The following is a 17663-nucleotide window of genomic DNA, read 5'->3' on the forward strand; positions in this document are numbered from 1 at the left end:
CAACTTTATCCTTCTTTACGGTTGAGTAGTGCTTCATCATGTATACACCACATTTTCTTTATCTGTTCATCTGTCGATGGGCATATAGGCCACTTCTGTAATTTAACTATTGTGAATTATGCTGCTATATCCATGAGTATTGAGGTGTCACTGTAATATGATGACTTTAACTCTTTCGGGAAGATGCCCAGAAGAGGCATAGCTGGATCAAATGGAATTTTTCTTCTTTAGGAATCTCCATGCTGGTTTCTATCACTTCTATTCCACTAGTTTACATTCCCACCAACAGTATAGAAGGGTCTCTTTTCCCCACAAATTTACCAGCATTTGTTTTTTTTTGTTGTTGTTTGTTTGTTTGGGGGTTTGTTTGTTTGTTTTTTGTTACTGGGGGTCATACTCAGGACTTGTGCTTGTGAGGCAGACAGTGGCACCACTGAGCTAAATCCCCAGCCCTATTTGTTGTTTTTTCAGTCCTTAGTAATAGTCATTCTTACTGGAGTAAGTTGGAATCTCAGGGTTGTTCTGGTTTGCATTTCTCTAATGGTCAACAATGTTGAACATTTTTTCATGTATATATTGGCTATTTGTACTTCTTTTGAGAGCTATCTTTCATTTTAAATGTCCATTTTTTACTGGGTCTTTTATTGGGTGTGTTTTCTATTTCTTTAAATATTATAGATACTAGTTCTCTGTCTGAGCAATAACTGCTAAAATTTTTTTCTCATTCTGTGGGCTCTCTTCATTCTGTAGTGGTTTCCTTTGCTGTGCAGAAGCTTTTTAATTTGATGTGGTCCCCTTTGTTGATTCTTGGTATTGTTTCTTATACAACCAGGAATGTGTTCAGTCCTTGCCTGTGTTTTCAAGGGTTTTACCCACTTTTCCTCCAAGCAGATCTGTTTTTATATGTAGTTTTTTATCCATTTTGATTTGATTTTAGTACATTGTGTGCTAATGGACCTAGATTCATCCAACATCTGTCTAAAATCAAACATTTCCTATATTCACCCAGTTTTCTTTGTATTATGGGAGTGCAAGTCCAGTACAAGTTTCTCTGCCATTCTGGAGACAGAGGCCTACAGTGTGACACTCTTCAGTGATAAAATGCAAATCCTCACATGGAAATGGTTTTATTTCAACTAGCGCCCTGCATCCTCACTAGCATTTGTTCCCTCTCCACTAAGGCGTGGCCCTTGTCTGACAAGCACCCATCTATTGAATTCCATGGATGTAAAGCCTTTAATGCAGCAAGTTTTCCCAACACCTCCTAAACTCTGTGTATGACAAGCACTGTGTATGGACACCGCTGCTGCCTGAGGGTGGTGGCAGCCAAGCAAGCAGCAAATTTGATTGCTCTGAAGCAGGTAAGCGCAACCACAGATACTTGTGCAGGGTGCAGGCAGGGAGGCTGGGCACCGAGTCCCATGTAAAAACCAGCAGAAGCTTCTCAGGGAATGATTCCACAGCAGATCTTCAAGCTGATTCTGAAGATGAGAAGCAAGCCAGTAGGGAGAGGAAAGACAACTTGAGCAAAGACAGGCACAGAGACTGCAGGAAGAATGCCTGAGAACAAGCCATTTGGGGTTGCTGAGGCCAAAAGAAAGAAAGAGAGGCAGGGGTTAGAACTGGAGAGGCCAGGAGAGATCAGGACTTCCGTACCACCCTGGGGAGCCACCAGAGGGCAAGAGGGTTTCCTTTGATTTTTAATGCAAGTGTGGCTGGCAGGAGGCAGGTCCGCCTCAGCACGCCATGGGTATTACTAGACGATGATTGAGGAAAGCAACTCTGAGAAACCACACAACTCCAAGCAGAGCCAAAGTCCTTTACATTCTAAGCTCCAGAAGGTCATTGACTCCTCTAGCCCTTTGCAAATTCAGCTGAAAAGTGCAGCCTCAGTGGTCAGCCTAGCTGGAGGGGCTGGCTTGCTCTGTGGTAGGGGGCAGCCACTCTTGCCTGTATGCCTGGGGCACAGTAAAGAGAGGAGGAGATGGAGAGAAGGGAAGAGAGGGGATGAGAAAGTGATGGAGAGACAGGCAGAGACAGAGAGAGAGAGATGAAATAGGAAATCCCACTGAGAGACACAGCAAGATAACAGGATGTGCTTTGTAAGCTCAAGGTCCGGAGTTGAATCTTAGGTACCAAAAAAAAAAAAGGATGGAGGCTTTCGACCGAAAGGATGGATCCTGCAGCTTGTGAACCAAGCAGATGATCTCTGGGGTAGAGGGGAGGAGAGGGCTCCAGCCCAGGAAATTCTGCAAATATGTGGGCAACTGGACTACAAGCCAGGCATGCAAGCATCCCCCCTCCCCAAGGCAGAGAATGCAGCGAGGCAGCAGGACCTCCCACCTGAACTCAGACTGGGATTTGGGCCTCTCTGGACAGCAGATGGGCGGGCCCCTGCGGAAGTCTGTCTTTAAGGGTTGAGGAACCTCTGGAGAAACATTCATTTTGAATGAAGACAAAGCCCAACGTGAACAAAGCCCACTGGACTGAATCTTCTGCTGGGCAGGACGTCTGAAAACAAACTGCAGATGAGTGCACCCTCTCACAGGTGCGAGGTGCCCAGTGTGTGTGACTTGCTCTGAAATGAAGCAAAGAATGGCTGTGGCTCCTTGTGGGCATTGGTGGGACTGGTCCTGCAGGAAATGGAGGGCTGGTGTCCAGGAGATCCACATGGACGCCCTGCAGTGGCTCTGGGCAGGAGGAGGGTGCTCCTGGCACAAGGGACACTTGCTGTAGCTCCAGATGTGCAGGGGCAACATGCAATGGAGTGAAGCCCCTTGTGGGTTGGCAGAGGCAAACACTAAGGAGGCCTGGGTGGCAATTGCTCACAGGCCCCAGTTTCATAGGCAGGGACTGTGGAAAGCTGAGCTCTGGGAAAGCACAAAGTGAGGGTCTCTGTGGAACAGCTGCCAAAATAAGAGCCGATACCTCCCTGCAGAAGCCCAACATGGAGACCTCTGAACTGGCTGAATTTCCTCCCCCTTCTAGCAAGTTTGACAAATTCCAAGTGACCCTTGGGTCAGGGCAGGGTTCCTTCCCAGACCCTTACCTCTCTCTATACCTGCCTTTCTCCTGCTGACGAAGCCCTGTGGGCAACCTGTGCCAGGTGCAGAGGTGTGAGCAAGAGGGGAGAAAGGAAACAGGAAGTCATCTCCTGGGCCAAGAGAGAGCGGAGGCTTTGAGTCAAAGACACAGAGACAAACGAACGCAGACCACCACCTTTGTTTCCTTAGGGTTTGTTGTCTTTTCTGGATTATCAATAGAAAAGGGCAAATGTTACTTTTTCAAAACCAAATAAAAAGTAAGTGTACGTACACACTTTTGCACAGTCTGTGTGGCTCTTCTGAGTTGCAGGTGCTTTTTCTTTTGTCATTTCTGGATGTCTGACCATATTATGCAATAAACAGGAGGCAAAGAGGACGCCCTGCCTGTCTGATAGGAATAATGGATGTAGCTAGGCTGTCCAATTCCACCGTCTACACTTCTGCCACTCCATGTGGTGGAAGGAGACCCATCAACCTATTTTCCTGCTCACCTCTCCCTGGCCGAGGCTCATCCAGAGAGTGTGATTGACAGCCCCAAAGGCTCCAGGGTGACTATTTGAAGACGGGTGCGTGAGAGGCCTCCTCCACCTGTTACTCTTTTCTTTATCACTTCACATCCATAGGGGTCCCTAAGCCCGAGGGAAGGGTCAAGTGCAAATCTGGTAAACCAAGAAGCCCCAGCAGTTGTCCACTTAATTAGCCTTCAGGAAAAATATATGGCTATATGAGCACAGCAGGGTTGCTATAGAGACAGGCACAGGAGGCACATTTAGAACAGGGCCTCATGGCATCACCCGATAAAAATAAGGCCGAGGCTTTTTAATAGAATGAATTACTTAAGCTTTATATTTAACAGGGGACGACACCAAGGCTATTACCGGTTTTCAGAATATTTTAGGAATCCGGGCTGCCTGCTTCTACATATGTTAACAGCCGTCACAACGTATGCTGCAGTGCACAGTGGTTCAGAACTGGAAGCCATGTCTCCTCCACCCCAGAGATGAGAAATGGTCCTTCTCACTTGAGAGTTTGTGCTTCCCTAACTAGGAGAGAGATTGCCAGTGTATTCCAGAGGACAGGCCGGGGCAGAGGTGCGCTGTGCCTTTGCATGCATGGTCGCTAATCACTATAACAACCCCAGCAAGATTTTTGCTTGATGACAAACGTGAGGTGCAGAGAGGTCCATTAACTTCCCAAGGCTGCACAGCTAGTACATGGCATTGCAGTCAAGGTATCCTCACTCCCAAGCTGAGGGCGTTACAGGACATCAACTGCAGTTCTGCACGGAGAGGAGTCCCGGTGAGGTGACCCTAAGGAGATTTACCACTTTTATCAGTGGACCCTACAATGTCTTTTTCAAAGACAATCCCAAAGTAGAGGGTTCCAAGAACCATTCCATGAAGATCTGATCCCTGCTGATGACCTCTCCAACTGCCCAGAGTAAGTGTTAGTTCTGGACCACCTTGCACTGGTCAGCTGTCTGTTACTTGATAGAATCAACATGGAAGGAAGAAAGATTTATTTGTACTTATAGTTTCAGGATTTTCAGTCCATGGTCACTTGGTCCTGTTGTCTAGGGCCTGTGGTGGCCAGCAGATTATGTGGGAGCCAGCATGTGGCAGAGAGAGAGAGAGAGAGAGAGAGAGAATGCACGTGGGAGAGGCTGGTGTCCTGAGATCCCCTCGTGGGCAAGCCCCCATTGACTGTTTGTGCCGTGAGGTCCCACATCACAGAGGTTTCCTTCCCCTGAGGACCAGGCCTCCAGGGGGCATTACCTGTTTTATCCAATCTCATGTCCTTACCTTCCAACATGTTTCTGGGCTGCCCCTTCCCAAGCCTGGATGACAGGCACAGTCAGGCCAAGTTTCCAAACTAAGCACAGGTGAGACAGGGTCCCCAGTGTTCTCAGACACACAAAAGCTTAAAAACATCAAGTCACATTGGCGTTCCAAGGCAAAGTTCCTTGTGCTGACAATTTTGTCTTTGGATTATTGATGATGCTATTGCTCTAGAAAGAGCTTCCAAGACCCCTTTAAAAATTTTTTTTCTAGAAAAGGCCTATGCAGCAGATTAAATCTCTGCCTGCGAGGCACCAGTCTTTCCTTTTCATGGGAAATGGCACACTGGTGAGGAAAAGTTTAGCATATGGCAGCGGAAGTGATGGGGACCAGGAGGACAGTGAGGAAGTGGGGCTCAGAGGGAAGGACAGGAGTGAGCAGGGCAAATGAGTCCCTCCCCTTCAGTGTGCCAGCAGGGGCAAGGACAGGAGATGCGAGGGTTCACAGAATCCTGGAGAGTGAAGCCAGGGCAAAGCTGCAACACACAGCTGGATGGCAACACCATGCAAGCATCAGTTCAAATGAAGGCAGCCGAGGGACAGAAGCCGCAGACCAGGAGCTGGGACCCAGGCAGAGCAGGGGCCTCAGGCCTGCAGCCCTGGGACCAGCTCAGGATGGTCAAGCCCACCGTGCTCCCCCACACACACTCAGCACCTCCAGCCCGGCACAGTGGGTACTGAGAGCCGAAAAGGTGACTTCAACCTCAGAGGTGCAGTTCCTTCTTATATTGGCATAGCAGTTCGTGAGGGCTTTCATTGCTGTTTTAAAGAGACTTCTGCTTCATTAAATATATAATCTATTTAAAGTAATATGAGAAAAGAACAGGGGGCATGGGAATAACTATGGAAATATTTTTATATTTAATTTCTAACTATAACACAAGCCTAGCAAAAGTTAGCTGCAGATGCGTGAATTCTATGTATATCAAAGGCATCTGATAAGCTATTTTTTAACAGATGAATCATTTTGTGCGACTGAAATAGTTCCCCAAGGTGCCCTTGCTGTATAACAGCTTAAACGCACTGGAAATCCCACTTCTGCTACAAGCAACAGCACTCATGGCCTGGGACTTCGGCAGACCGTGGCCTGCGCCTCTGCACAGCCTGCTGTAGTGACTCAGGCAGGCCACGGAGCCCTCTGAAGTAGAAATCGTCAGCCAGATGCCAGGGATGCGCTGAGCTCAGAGAGTGGTCAGGACGGTGAATAGGGAGAGAAGCGCCCATCCCCCTCCTCCCTCCATGTTTCTGCCCCATCTCCGCGCTTCCCCTCCACCTCCACCTCAGACACTCTCTGTGTCCAAGAGGAAAGGAGCTCGTGGGGTGCGCTGTCGCCAGCTGCCACGCCCCCGTCCCTCTTTACCCTTCGCCCTGTGAGTGAGCAAGTCAGGAATGCCAGGCCGAGGACTGTGCCCGGTCTGGGTCCTGGGCGGCCTCTGCTCCGTCCCTGCCCCCAGCCAGCTCCCCCTCGCCCAGAGATGCCCCTGCCAACTTCATTCCTGCCCCATAGCTGGGATGACAGCGGCTCCCCGGGGAGCCACACAGGTTAGGGTTACAGCCCCGGGGAGCCACGCTGGGCTGAGGTCAGGTGGCTGGGCTGGAGGAGGGCGGCTGCGGACTGCAATTCTGGGCCAGACCAGGCGGAAGCACGGGGTAGGTGATCGATCGGACAGTGACTCCGGAGCCATGGTCCCCACCGCCCGCAGCTCAGCCTGGGTCCCTGTGCTCGCACGCCGAGCGCCCGAAGCAGGTTTTGGTTTCATGTCAGCAGCCTTCATCTGCCTTCCAAAAATAAGCCCCTGCCGCCATGCCGAGGGGAGAAAAACAAGAAGGGCGGTATTTTTAGGGCCATTAATTCTGACCACGTGCCTGAGAGGCAAGGTGGATGGCCCTGGGACAGACGCTGCTCGGCACTATGTCCCGGACAGCCAGCCGCCCGCAGTGCACTCTGCAGGCTCTCGTCCTCCTCAGCGTCCTGCTGGGCATGGTGGTGTCCTTGCCGGCCAGCCGGCCACGACTGGACTCCAGGGGCTGGAGCACCCTGCTGTCCAGGACTCGCGCCCGGCTGGCCGGGGAGGTCGCCGGAGTGAAGTGGGACAGTGGGTATTTAGTGGGCATCAAGCGGCAGCGGCGGCTCTACTGCAACGTGGGCATTGGCTTTCACCTCCAGGTGCTCCTGGACGGCCAGATCAGCGGGACCCACGAAGAGAACCCCTACAGTGAGTGCCAGCCGCAGACCCTGGGGGGCTTGGGGCCGGGCTCGTGCAGGGCTGAACAGTGGAAGGCCATGCTCTGGGGGACGGGGCCCTACTCCAGAGAGGCACAAGTGGTGTGCACCCTCAGAAAGCTGAATCTGGCCCTGCCTGTGTGCAGGCTCAGGATGCCAAGCACCACGCATCCTGGTGCCCTTCACCAGCCTGCAGCCTGAGCTGCAACAGTGTCCTGGGGCCTGCTGGGGACTTCAGCCTGGGGAGCCAGTGGGCTCTGGTGGGGAGACTGAGTCTGATCCTGGGACTGAATTAGGCATGAGCTTGTTCTCACCCAGCTCCCTCTGAAAAGGAGGGATTCCAGGGGAATCTCACCCTTTCAGTCAGTCGTCTCCCTCGGTTCCAGACCCTCCGCGCCCTCCAGGCTGACCAGAAGCTCTGAGGGTCACGTCCTAACAAAGCCAAGTGCGGGTGGGGCCGGCGGGCTGCAGAGGGCTGCACTGCTGTGGGATGTGTGAGATAAGATGGGTTGAGAGTAGCTGGAAAATGCGAGCATTTATTTTAAAAATAACAGTGAGATGCCATGTTTTGGACCGTCAAGGACCTGGGGGGATTAAAGTGAGTGAACAGCCAGATTCAAAGCTAACCCCAAGCAAACATGTGAGGAACCGGGCCTTCCGACGCGGACGCAGAGCTTTCCCTGACGGAAGTGTGCGTCTAATGGGGCGGCTGGGCAGGCGGCCGCCTGCAGGAGGAGGGCAGATGGGTGTCCTGCGGGCGGCCCCTCTGACCGCGAGCCTCCGTGACACTGCCCTGGTCCCCTCGTCAGGCCTGCTGGAAGTCTCCACCGTGGAGCGCGGGGTGGTGAGCCTCTTTGGGGTGAGGAGCGTCCTCTTCGTGGCCATGAACAGTAGAGGAAGACTGTATGCAACGGTGAGTGCACCTGTCGGGGCGCTGGGCTGCTCGAGGCCTGGCGCCTGTGCCGCTGAAGAACGCGGTGCAAAGGCAATGGGGAGAAGCAATCTTTGAGAGAAGAAGCGAGAGTGGAGAACACAGCCCTTGCCAAGGCGGGGCCTGAGCTCACAGTCAGAGCCGAGGTTCTGCTCCCAGGTCTGCCGTCCCCTGTCCTCTGCACTCTGGGCGCTAGAACAGGGAGGTGCCAGGAGCACAGCCTCACCCTCCTTCTGCCGCAGTCCCAGCCAGGGAGGGTACTGGCACCTGAGCCCCTCTGTGACACCTGGCTCTCTGGGCACACGGTCGGCCTATTCCAAAATATGGGTTAGGAAAACACCTGGATGGAGCCGGCCAAACCAAGTCCTTTGAGCAGAAATGAGGAGTTAGGAAGGAAGTACTCAAAGCAGCCCAGAGTTTACCAGTGTTATCTGTGGAGAGGGTGCAGGCTCTGGGAGGAACAGAGGACAAGAGGTAAGAAGCAGAGGGCCGCTGGCACATGGCATGGCCAGGGTGCCCACGGCCACTGTGCCTGGCTGGCCTGGAGAGCAAACAGAGGGGTCGAATCAGTGCGTCTCCAGCGCAGTTCTCTGAACAGTCTGCACCCATATCACCTCTGTTAAAAGTATGGGCTTCTCAGCAGGGCGTGGCGGAACATGTCTGTAATCCCCACACTTGGGATGCTGAGGCAGGAGGATCACCATGAGCTCAAGGCAGCCTGGGCTACACAGTGAGATCAAGGCCACATAGTAAGAGCTGGGCTCAAAAAAGAAGAAAATGTGCCTTTTCTGTGTGTGCGTGTGCAGGGCTGGGGTTGAATGCAGGACCCCATGAGTGCCAGGCAAGTGTGGTACCCTGAGCATTTATACGCATCTCCAGAGACTCCCTAAGAGATTTCTTATTCAGTAGGGTTGCAGGCTACAGAGCTGTCTGGTTTGTTTGTTTCAATTTCTCAGGCACTTTAGAGGCACAGGCAGGCTTGGGGCCCACCGGGCTACAGGGCCTCTGGGGGACAGGGAACCACGCTGCCCAGGGTCACCTGGCCCTGAAGCTAAGGCCTGAAACTTGGGACCCCAGGTGCCTTTCACCATTCTCTGAGAAAGTACAGGGAAGAAGGGGAAAGCCTCCCACCACAGCCTCCAAGGAGCCCTGCTCACAGCCTGCACAAGCCTTGCTGGAAGCCCGCTGAGTGTTGCAGTGGCTGGTGGAGGCTCCGTGCCGGGCCTCGAGACACAGAAACTCCTATTCCTTTCACCTTCGCTGAACAAATGAGGCAGTGTTTCTTTCTGCTTCCCTGAAAAGGCATTCAGCTGTGGAGAGGGAAAGGGGCACAAATTCAGGGTCACTTGACCCAGTTTCCACTTGACCTCCTGGCGCTGGGGTGGCCTGGAGATGCTGCCTGTGAGGCTGGCTGTCCAAGAGGGAGGCAGAGTCAGGACAATGACAGGACAGGCTGGAGCCCAGCCAGCTGCTCAGTCACTTAGCAAGACCTCGCCTCAGAACTGAAAAGGGACTGGGAATGCGCAGCTCAGTGAGAAGGCAAGTTAATCCCCGGTACCACCAAAATATGGATGAGAGAGTCGGAAGGGAGACCACCAAAGGAAAAGATCTTCAGAGCAGCTGGGGCACCACAGTGGCTGAGCTGGCTCCCTGGGGAGCAGAGTCCAGGAAGGAGGACCCCATCCTGAAGAGTGTCCTGCCCAAGGCAGAGATCCGTTCCCAGGCCCCAGGTAGTCAAGGGCCAGACAGCTGTGCCTGGGGCTCCTGAGGGACTCCTGTCCCTTCTGCCATCTCCCCAGCCCTCACCACAGACTAAAAACCAATCACCCACTGATGGGAGCCAGGAAGGCTCTTCCGCAGCCTGGCAGTGATCTCACCACACTGCACCCCTTAAGCCCGAGCTGCGGCCCAGCTGCCGTTCCTAAGCAGCCTTCTCTGGAGGGCGTGGGGTCATCCTCGTCCCAGAGACAGGGGCACAGGACCCCCCAGACGAACCCAGAGTCCCAGGCCAGGCCCAGGTCCACCGAGCTCTGTGCAGAGCCTCTTTGGCCTTCAGTGGTGCACCCAGGCTATAGGCAGGTGCCTTTGGTGGAGTGGCTGGGATCTGAGCTCCTGGTCTGGCCGCCGGACTCTCTCCCTACCATCCCTATCTCACTTTGGGCAGAGGAAAGTAGACTGAGGCCCAAATCAGTGCTTTCTAACCTTCTTCCCTTTAAAATCAAGAAAACCAGCTGGGTGTGGCCCTGTGTGCTGTAATCCCAGCTACTTGAGAGGCTGAGGCAGGAGGATGTCAAATTCCAGGTCAGGCTGAGCAGCTGAGCAAGACCCCCCCATGTCAAAGTTAAAAGAAAACAAATAAGTAAAATTAAGAAAATCATCCAGAATCTCCACTTGAGGGGATTCTGTTGATATTCATTGGTTGAGAAAAATACATACTAAACCAAAAGTTACTAAGAACTAAGCCATTTTTAAGTGACTTCAGTTTTACTAATTATAAGTACATTTACATCTTTTTATTGACAGTAAGGCAACATTCAAGCACAAAACTGGTTTTGCTCATGCAACCCCTAGTGGTGATTATCAGAGAATCCTAAGCCCTCCCCCGCCCTGAGTCCGTCACCCTGGCCAGACACGGAAAGGATTCCCTAGGGTCAGGACGAAGGAGACTGGAGCAGGATCTGCAGAGCAGGGCCTGGGCACCAGGGGGGAGCTGGGCAGGATGAACTCCTGCTCAGAGCGCTCCTGGGTGGTGGGACCTGTGACGGAAACACCTCCCAGCAGTTCACAGTGCAGTTTTCCTGACAACTGCGCGCTAGGAAAGGGACTTAGACAATGCCGGTGCCTTCAGGCTAGAAGATATCACTAAGGGCATGAAAAGAAGCAGTCGAGTCTTGGTGTAGAACTGGGGTTTGGTTTTGTTTCCTCGTGTCCTTGCCTCCTTCCTCGCTGTCCCAGCTACCACCCAGCCAGGAGTCTCAGGCCAGAGCGGCTTCAGGATAAGGGTGGTTAAAGACAGAAGTGGCCTGGCTCTGTCCCCGAAGGCTGGGGACTTGGGGCCAGAGGTAACTACCAGAACGGCCAGACTGGCCTCAGAGCGCCCTTCTCCGGAGGGACAGCTGGGTGCTTCTGCTTTTTAAGGAAGTTTGGTTCTGCACAGCTCCGTGTAGTCCTCTGTGGGACCCAAGGCATTGCTGTGCTGGAACCTGACAGGCCCAGGAAATGTGAGCTGGTGGAATTGTTTTCATTTGTTCACGTAATTATATACAGGACGGCTTTTATTAATGCGGCGTTTACTTGGCTGGGGTGCTTTTCTCACCAGAGCTGAGAAGCCAACATTCCTGAGCTGTGAGAACTCAGAGCTCAGAGAGGCTGGAAAGGAACTGGGCAGCGGAAACCCTGCCATCCTGAGCATCAGAGAGCTGGGCACATGCTGGTGTGGAGGGCGTACCTCCACCTCCGTCTCTGTTTCCATAAGGGTTACAGAATCCTAGGAAGAATGAAGGCCGGAGCAGTGATGGCAAACCTCTCAGAGGCCGAGTGCCCAAACTGCAGTCCGAAACTCACTTATCTTTGGCAGAGCGCCGGCCCTGCCCATGTGTGCACTGTCGCCCCTGGGGTGAGGCCATGGGGCTGGTGCGGCGGACAGAGAGGCTCTGTGTGCTGCTGCACATGGGCCACCGCTTCCTCCACATGGGGCTGGAAGATAAGGCCAGGAGGAAGGGAGACAAAAGTGAGCTTCAATCTTTTTAAAAAAAGGCGGTGATAGGATCTGAATATTCAAAGTCTGACGGGCAGGGCTGGGGCTGCAGCTCAGTGGCAGAACGTTCACCTAACACATGCAAGGCCCTGGCTTTGATCCTCAGCACTGGAAAACAAAACCTGAGCAGAGAACAAAGTGGATACAGTTGCATACCCCCAGAGGTATGCAAATTTGTGGCTGCTCCGCTCCCCTCTGTAATGGTACCATATCTGCTGCAACCTACGTACGGCTCCTGTGTGTCTTCAGGGCTCTGTGCTGTGTGCAGTACCCACACGGGCACACGCTATGGGAGTCGCGCTCACCGCGGTTCACAGGACAGTGGCCAGAACAAGTCTGTTCAATACAGACACAGTCCTTTTCAAATACTTTAAATCCAGGGCTCACTGAACCTGGGGGTGCAGAGCCCATGGGACACAGTGCCGGCTGCACACACAGCCTCAATGTGCTCTCAGGTAGCAGCTCAGAGAGGCCACTCCCAGGTAGGCGGTACCCCTGAGCCACTCAACGCCCTGTGCTTCCCTTCCCTCTGCCCCATCCTCCTGCCCTGAGGTCTGACTTCCTCTCTTGGGTTTGCAAACAGCACATGAACCTCTGCCTTCACCACCATCCAGATCAGAAATATTCTGGAAGCTGCGGGGCCAGTTCCTCTCCAGGACAAATAAGGTCAGGATGGAGGGGTGGAGGACGATAGCGCCAGGAGAGACCCGCAGCTCTGACAGCATGTCTTCTCATCCCCCTTCCTGGCCTGTCTTCTCTGCATTCCTTTCCCACATCAAATAGGCCTCTCACCTGGGCAAGCAGCACACAAACACGTTTACAGGGAAAGATGAAAAGAGTCTTCCGTAGACCTTACGTCTCACTTCCAACATGGTCCTGAAGCCAGCAACTTCCTCCCCACGGGTGTACACTGCTGCCAGGTCCTCACAGGCTGTCTCAGGAATGGCCCGAGTGTGTGTGTGTGTGTGTGTGTGTGTGCGCGCGCATACACAGGTATCCAGTTTTAAAATCACACAAACGAGCTTACTATGCGCACTATTTCAAACGTGGCATCTTCACTTAGCCATGTGCCTTTCAGACGGCTCTCAGCCTTTCGGGGCTGCCTCACCGAGCTGGCTCCCTGGGAAGGGGCAGTCAGGCTGCTGTTGATCTTTCCCTCTTGTAATAATGTGCCGGTAACTTTTGTGCACACACGAGAGCGCAATAGTAAGATCAGCTTCCTAGAAGAGGAATTGCTGATTTCATTCTCCATCTGCATTTTTGTATTCTGCTAGATATTATCAAATTACTCTTTACAAGGAGCTCTGACTGGGTACCCACCGAAGAGCTGTCAGGGAGAGTTCTTCCCCTCTGTGCCATCCCCAGTTCTACTGTAATCAAACATGATGTCTCTGCAGTCTGGTCATTATAGATACGACCTTTTGGTTGTGATTTACATTTCTTCTATTAGACATATTTTCTAATGCTTAAATGTTATTTGTTTCTCCTTTCCTGTGAACTTTTCTATTCATAAGTGTTTTTTCCAGTAAGTTAAGGATTCTGACTGAAATAAGCAAAATTTTCTCTAGACATACATGTACAGTAAATACCTTTATCCACTTTATCATTTAAGTTTTTATTTTGTTTGAGGTAATATTTCTTAGATGCCCATTCAATTTATTGGTTTTTTTAATGGCTTCTGAGTTTTTTGTGCATGTCTTTCTTAAAAAAGATATACTTGATTCTAAGTTGTAAAATTTTTCTAGATTAATGATTATCATTGTTATGCTTAAATTTTGTCCACTTTGGAATTCATTTTGATATAAAGAGTGAAGTCACCCATCAAGCTGTATTATTACTATTTATCATCAGATACTGTCTGGTTGTTGCAATTTCATGCTTTCTCCAGTGACTTGAGTGCTACTTCTATTTTATGACAGCTTCAGACTAGTTTTTTTTGTTTTTTGTTTTCTTCTGGTACCAGGGATTGAACTCAGGCCCTTGCGCTTGTGAGGCAGGCGAAGGAAACACTGAGCTAAATCCCTGGCCCTAGACTAGTTTTTAATTTACTTTTCTTTCGTATTATTTTACAGTGATCTTCACGTGTGCTTCATTAGCCCTGTTACCACCTTTTGAGCAGTACACCTTTCTTTCTCTGCCCTTTAGCATTGACAATCGGTCCAGGTTTCATTTCTGCTAAAGCTGCTGCCCGCCGAGTGCTGCTGTGCACACAGGCTTACGTCCCATGGCTCACGGGCTCCCCACGGTTCAGAGCCGTCACTGACCCTCTGCACACTAAGGAGCTGCATCCGCCTCCTCCTCAGCCCACCTCTGTGCTCTTCCCAGGCAAGCACATGTCTGTTGGGCACTCCGCTAAAATCCTCAAGCTTAGCCGGGCATGGCGGTGCTGCCTGTGATCCTAGCACTTTGGGAGGCTGAGGCAGAAGGGTCACAAGTTGGAGACCAGCCTGAGCAGTATAGTGATTTAGCAAGACTGTCTCAAAATTTAAAAAGTAAATTAAAAAGCCTGGGAATGTAGCATAGTGTGAAGACCCTGGGTTCAATGCCCAGTACAAAATAAAATCACCTAAACCAACCTGCAGAACTTAAAGGCTAAACTAATAACCCACAGTTAAACCTACGGGAATAACAAAATAGCATCATTACTTTTAATTCTCTGTATGCCAAGCATCGGGACCTGGACTTTACATGTATTATTTATACTCACCTCAGTTACACGGCATAATTACCCTCGCTCTGCCTCCTTTTCAGATGGAGGAGCTAAGGCTGAGAAGATTGAACAGCTCACCCAGGTTCACATAGCTAAGGAGAGGGGATCACTGCCAGTCTAAGCCCGAGCCTGGTGCATATATGCCCAGTATCTATGTGGACAGTCTGTGGGGCTTCTGTCCTCCATCTGTGTGCCCAGAACAAGAGGCACACAACCCCCATGGGAGCAGGAACTGCTGAGACCCTTCATGTCGATTGCAAGCAAATAATGTGTGTGAAAGTGCTTTGTAAACACCATACAAGAGCAGGAGAAGGGAAGGCGTGGGTGCGTGTCGTGCCTGTGGGTGTGCATGTGTGTGCTCCCATTGAAAAGCGGGCCCCGGCTCGCCTCAGTGTGGGCACTGTTGTCCTTACTGAACCGCTCAGTCAGCATCTTATCCCAAACCAGATAGGTGTGTTCCAGGCGGAGAACGCCCCCAGGGTGCCTGCTTCCCCAGCGCTCTGCAAGCTGTGCTTCCCTCCTCTGGGCTCCTTACCCCTCCTGAGCAGCAAACAGGAGCCTGCTGTCCACCCTCACCGCTGAGAAGCGGATGTCAGAGGAGTGTTTCTTTCCAGAAGGTCGCAGGATGCCTCTGGCACCTCTGCACCACGGGGCTGCACTTGAGTGGGGTTTTTGTGTTTTTGTGGGCTCAGTCAGCGGGGAGGAGGCAGAAATTTTACTCGTTTCCCTCGGTTTAATTCTGTATTTCTTTTCAAGCCTAGGTCCCAGATCTCCTGGGCCCTACCTTGCTCTCTCTTCTTTTAGACCCCTCATAACACCCCCTAAAGGACATAGAAACCCCATGGACCCCCCCAAGGGCAGGGAGCAGCCAGGCTGGGGAGAAAAGATCCCCTTTCTCTGGGAATAAAGGAACACTTGGGCAACCTGCTGGACATGGACTTGGAGGTGTGTGGCAGGAAATCCAGCACCCTTCACGGGGTCCTCTGCCAAATTAGCATGAGGAGCCATTTCCTGTGTGCTCCAGACTCCTGGGAACCACCTTCATGTTGAAAATCAGGTTCTTTTCTCCATAAAAATCACTACTCCTCACCATCTGTGTTCTTGGAGAACCATGAATGTCTTGGGGGCACCAGATAACCTTCTGGTGTCAAGGTCAAAGCCAAGATAGGCCTCTGAGGGGCACCAAACTTGGTAGTGAGGAATCAGGCTCGAAAAGATAAAGGTGGCAGTGCTGGAAGGGACGTAGAGGTCATCTGTCTTTGCCCCCTCTGCCTGCTCCCCACACCTACACAGGATACAGGACCCGAGGCAGAGAGGCGGACGGGACAAACCTGCCACAGCTCACACGACCAGGATGTAGAGAGATCCCTGAAATCAACCCTGGATCTCAGTCCCGCACACCAGGCTACCCCTCACAGCAGGCTGGATGAGCCCTCCTTTGGTCCGTGTCCTGAATGGAAGACACGTCACCTAAAGACTGAGCACAGGTGCCCCACGCTGTAGTCGGGGGACCATTCAGTGTGGCTTCAGGGCCAGCAGCCCCACCGCCGTCACGAGACACAGGAGGAAGGCGAGTAGGAGTCATGAAGTCTTCCCCTTCTTCCTTTCCACAGTCCTGTCCCCCAGGGGAGCCACAGGCCCATGGAAGTCGTCTCACACAGGAAGGGGAGGGGACCCCGGCGTGTGGCCAGCTGTCCCCTTGTCCATCTCTCAGCCTTTTGTCCATCTCTTCACAGCCCCGCTTCCGAGACGAATGCAGGTTCAGAGAAATCCTGCTGCCCAACAATTACAACGCCTATGAGTCGGACGTGTACCGCGGGGCGTACATCGCACTGAGCAAACACGGACGGGCACGACGGGGCAACAAAGTGTCCCCACTCATGACCGCCACTCACTTCCTTCCCCGGATGTGAAGACCCACAGATCACGGCCACACCCGGAACTCTGCACAGTGGACAACACCCCCCACCTTCCGGACTTCTCAGTCAGACTTGTGTCGGGGGTTCTGAGCCAGGGTCCTGGGCCGCCGGACCCCATGCTGTCACCCACTCCGGGGGCTGCCACCAACGTGGAGTGGTGGTGGACACCGCGCTGTGACTTCATCTGGGTGGCGTCTGTAGAATGTGAGCTGTGCACAGGCCTGGCCCGGTAGGAGTGCGCCGGTCAGGACCCGTCATTGCACCTCTGTGTGTGTCCCCAGAGCCAGGCATCTTGGAGCATCAGATTTCTCTCTCGAGGGCGGTGGCGTCACTGCAGGAATTTGCCCACAAGAATGTCACCTGCCAAGGCAGGGAGGGGCGTGCAGCCGTGCTGCGTCTTTCCAGCTCTTTCCCCTCGGAGGCTGCTGACTGCATGGGCCGCGCTGGGGGCCGGTAGCAGCTGTCCTCCAACTGTGGGGAGGGCAGAGAGGGCGGGCAGATGGGTTAACTGCAGCCAGAGGAAGAGTGGGGGACTCTCCGAGTCCACGCCTGCTGGGACTCTGGGGACAATGGGGCATGTCGCCAGGGACGGTGGAGTGTGTACAGGAGTCCGCCAAAGACAGTGAGGGTTGGATATTCTGAGAACCCTTTGGGGTGTGGCTCCCGGGCCAGGCAGGGGCCAGGCTGCCTGCCCATAACGTCTCCTCACTTTGAACTGGACCTTATTTTAACCTCAGATGACAAGGATCCTAATAATGGCAACCTCTTTGGCAAGGAAGGAGGTGCAAAATAGGGCACGGAGGAAGTAGAGAGGCTTTGGACTGCAGACGACCATTCCTCTCCAGGTATGTCCAGGAAACTTGCCCAGGTTCTCACCCGATGCTCTTACTTCCTTCTCGGCTGCCCTCCCCTCGCACGTACTATAGCCTGGACTCAGTAGAGGGGATGATGCCCTCCGGAGTTTGCCCACTCAGCTCCCCACAGTGGGTGCTGAGTGCTAATCCCAGGGGACCAGGCAGCCAGGCCGGAGCTGCTGCTCATGGTGCAGTACCTTCCTGCCTGCTCTCCCGAGACAGTATTTACAGAAGTTACCGAGCAACGCCCAGTGTGGTCTGCATGGAGCCTTGGATCCCTGACCCAGTGGAATGTTCCTAAATCTGAAACCAGAGAAAGCCATAGCAGAGTGCAAATATGTTCCCGTTACAGAATGCCCTGGTTCCCTTGGCTGCTCCTGGGCTCAA

General features: G+C 52.6%; 1 protein-coding gene across 1 annotated transcript; it reads left to right on the forward strand.

Moving 5' to 3' along the window:
* Positions 1 to 6763: 6763 nt before the first annotated feature.
* Positions 6764 to 16441, forward strand: Fgf6 (fibroblast growth factor 6). The gene is made up of 3 exons (XM_010611586.2): positions 6764 to 7097; positions 7915 to 8018; positions 16240 to 16441. The coding sequence occupies exons 1-3, from the start codon at positions 6764 to 6766 to the stop codon at positions 16414 to 16416; spliced, it is 615 nt and encodes a 204-aa protein (XP_010609888.1). The 3' UTR covers positions 16417 to 16441.
* Positions 16442 to 17663: the final 1222 nt, after the last annotated feature.

The sequence above is a fragment of the Fukomys damarensis genome, unplaced genomic scaffold (genome assembly GCF_012274545.1).
Source record: "Fukomys damarensis isolate Sample0158 unplaced genomic scaffold, DMR_v1.0_HiC HiC_scaffold_19, whole genome shotgun sequence".
NCBI lineage: Eukaryota > Metazoa > Chordata > Mammalia > Rodentia > Bathyergidae > Fukomys > Fukomys damarensis.

Bases quoted from the DNA above. Each gene is read 5' to 3' on its own strand.
- Fgf6 (XM_010611586.2), top strand. From the start codon at position 6,764: ATGGCCCTGGGACAGACGCTGCTCGGCACTATGTCCCGGACAGCCAGC. The intron at 7,098-7,914 runs GTGAGTGCCAGC...TCCCCTCGTCAG, and splicing joins CCACGAAGAGAACCCCTACA to GCCTGCTGGAAGTCTCCACC. The intron at 8,019-16,239 runs GTGAGTGCACCT...ATCTCTTCACAG, and splicing joins GAGGAAGACTGTATGCAACG to CCCCGCTTCCGAGACGAATG.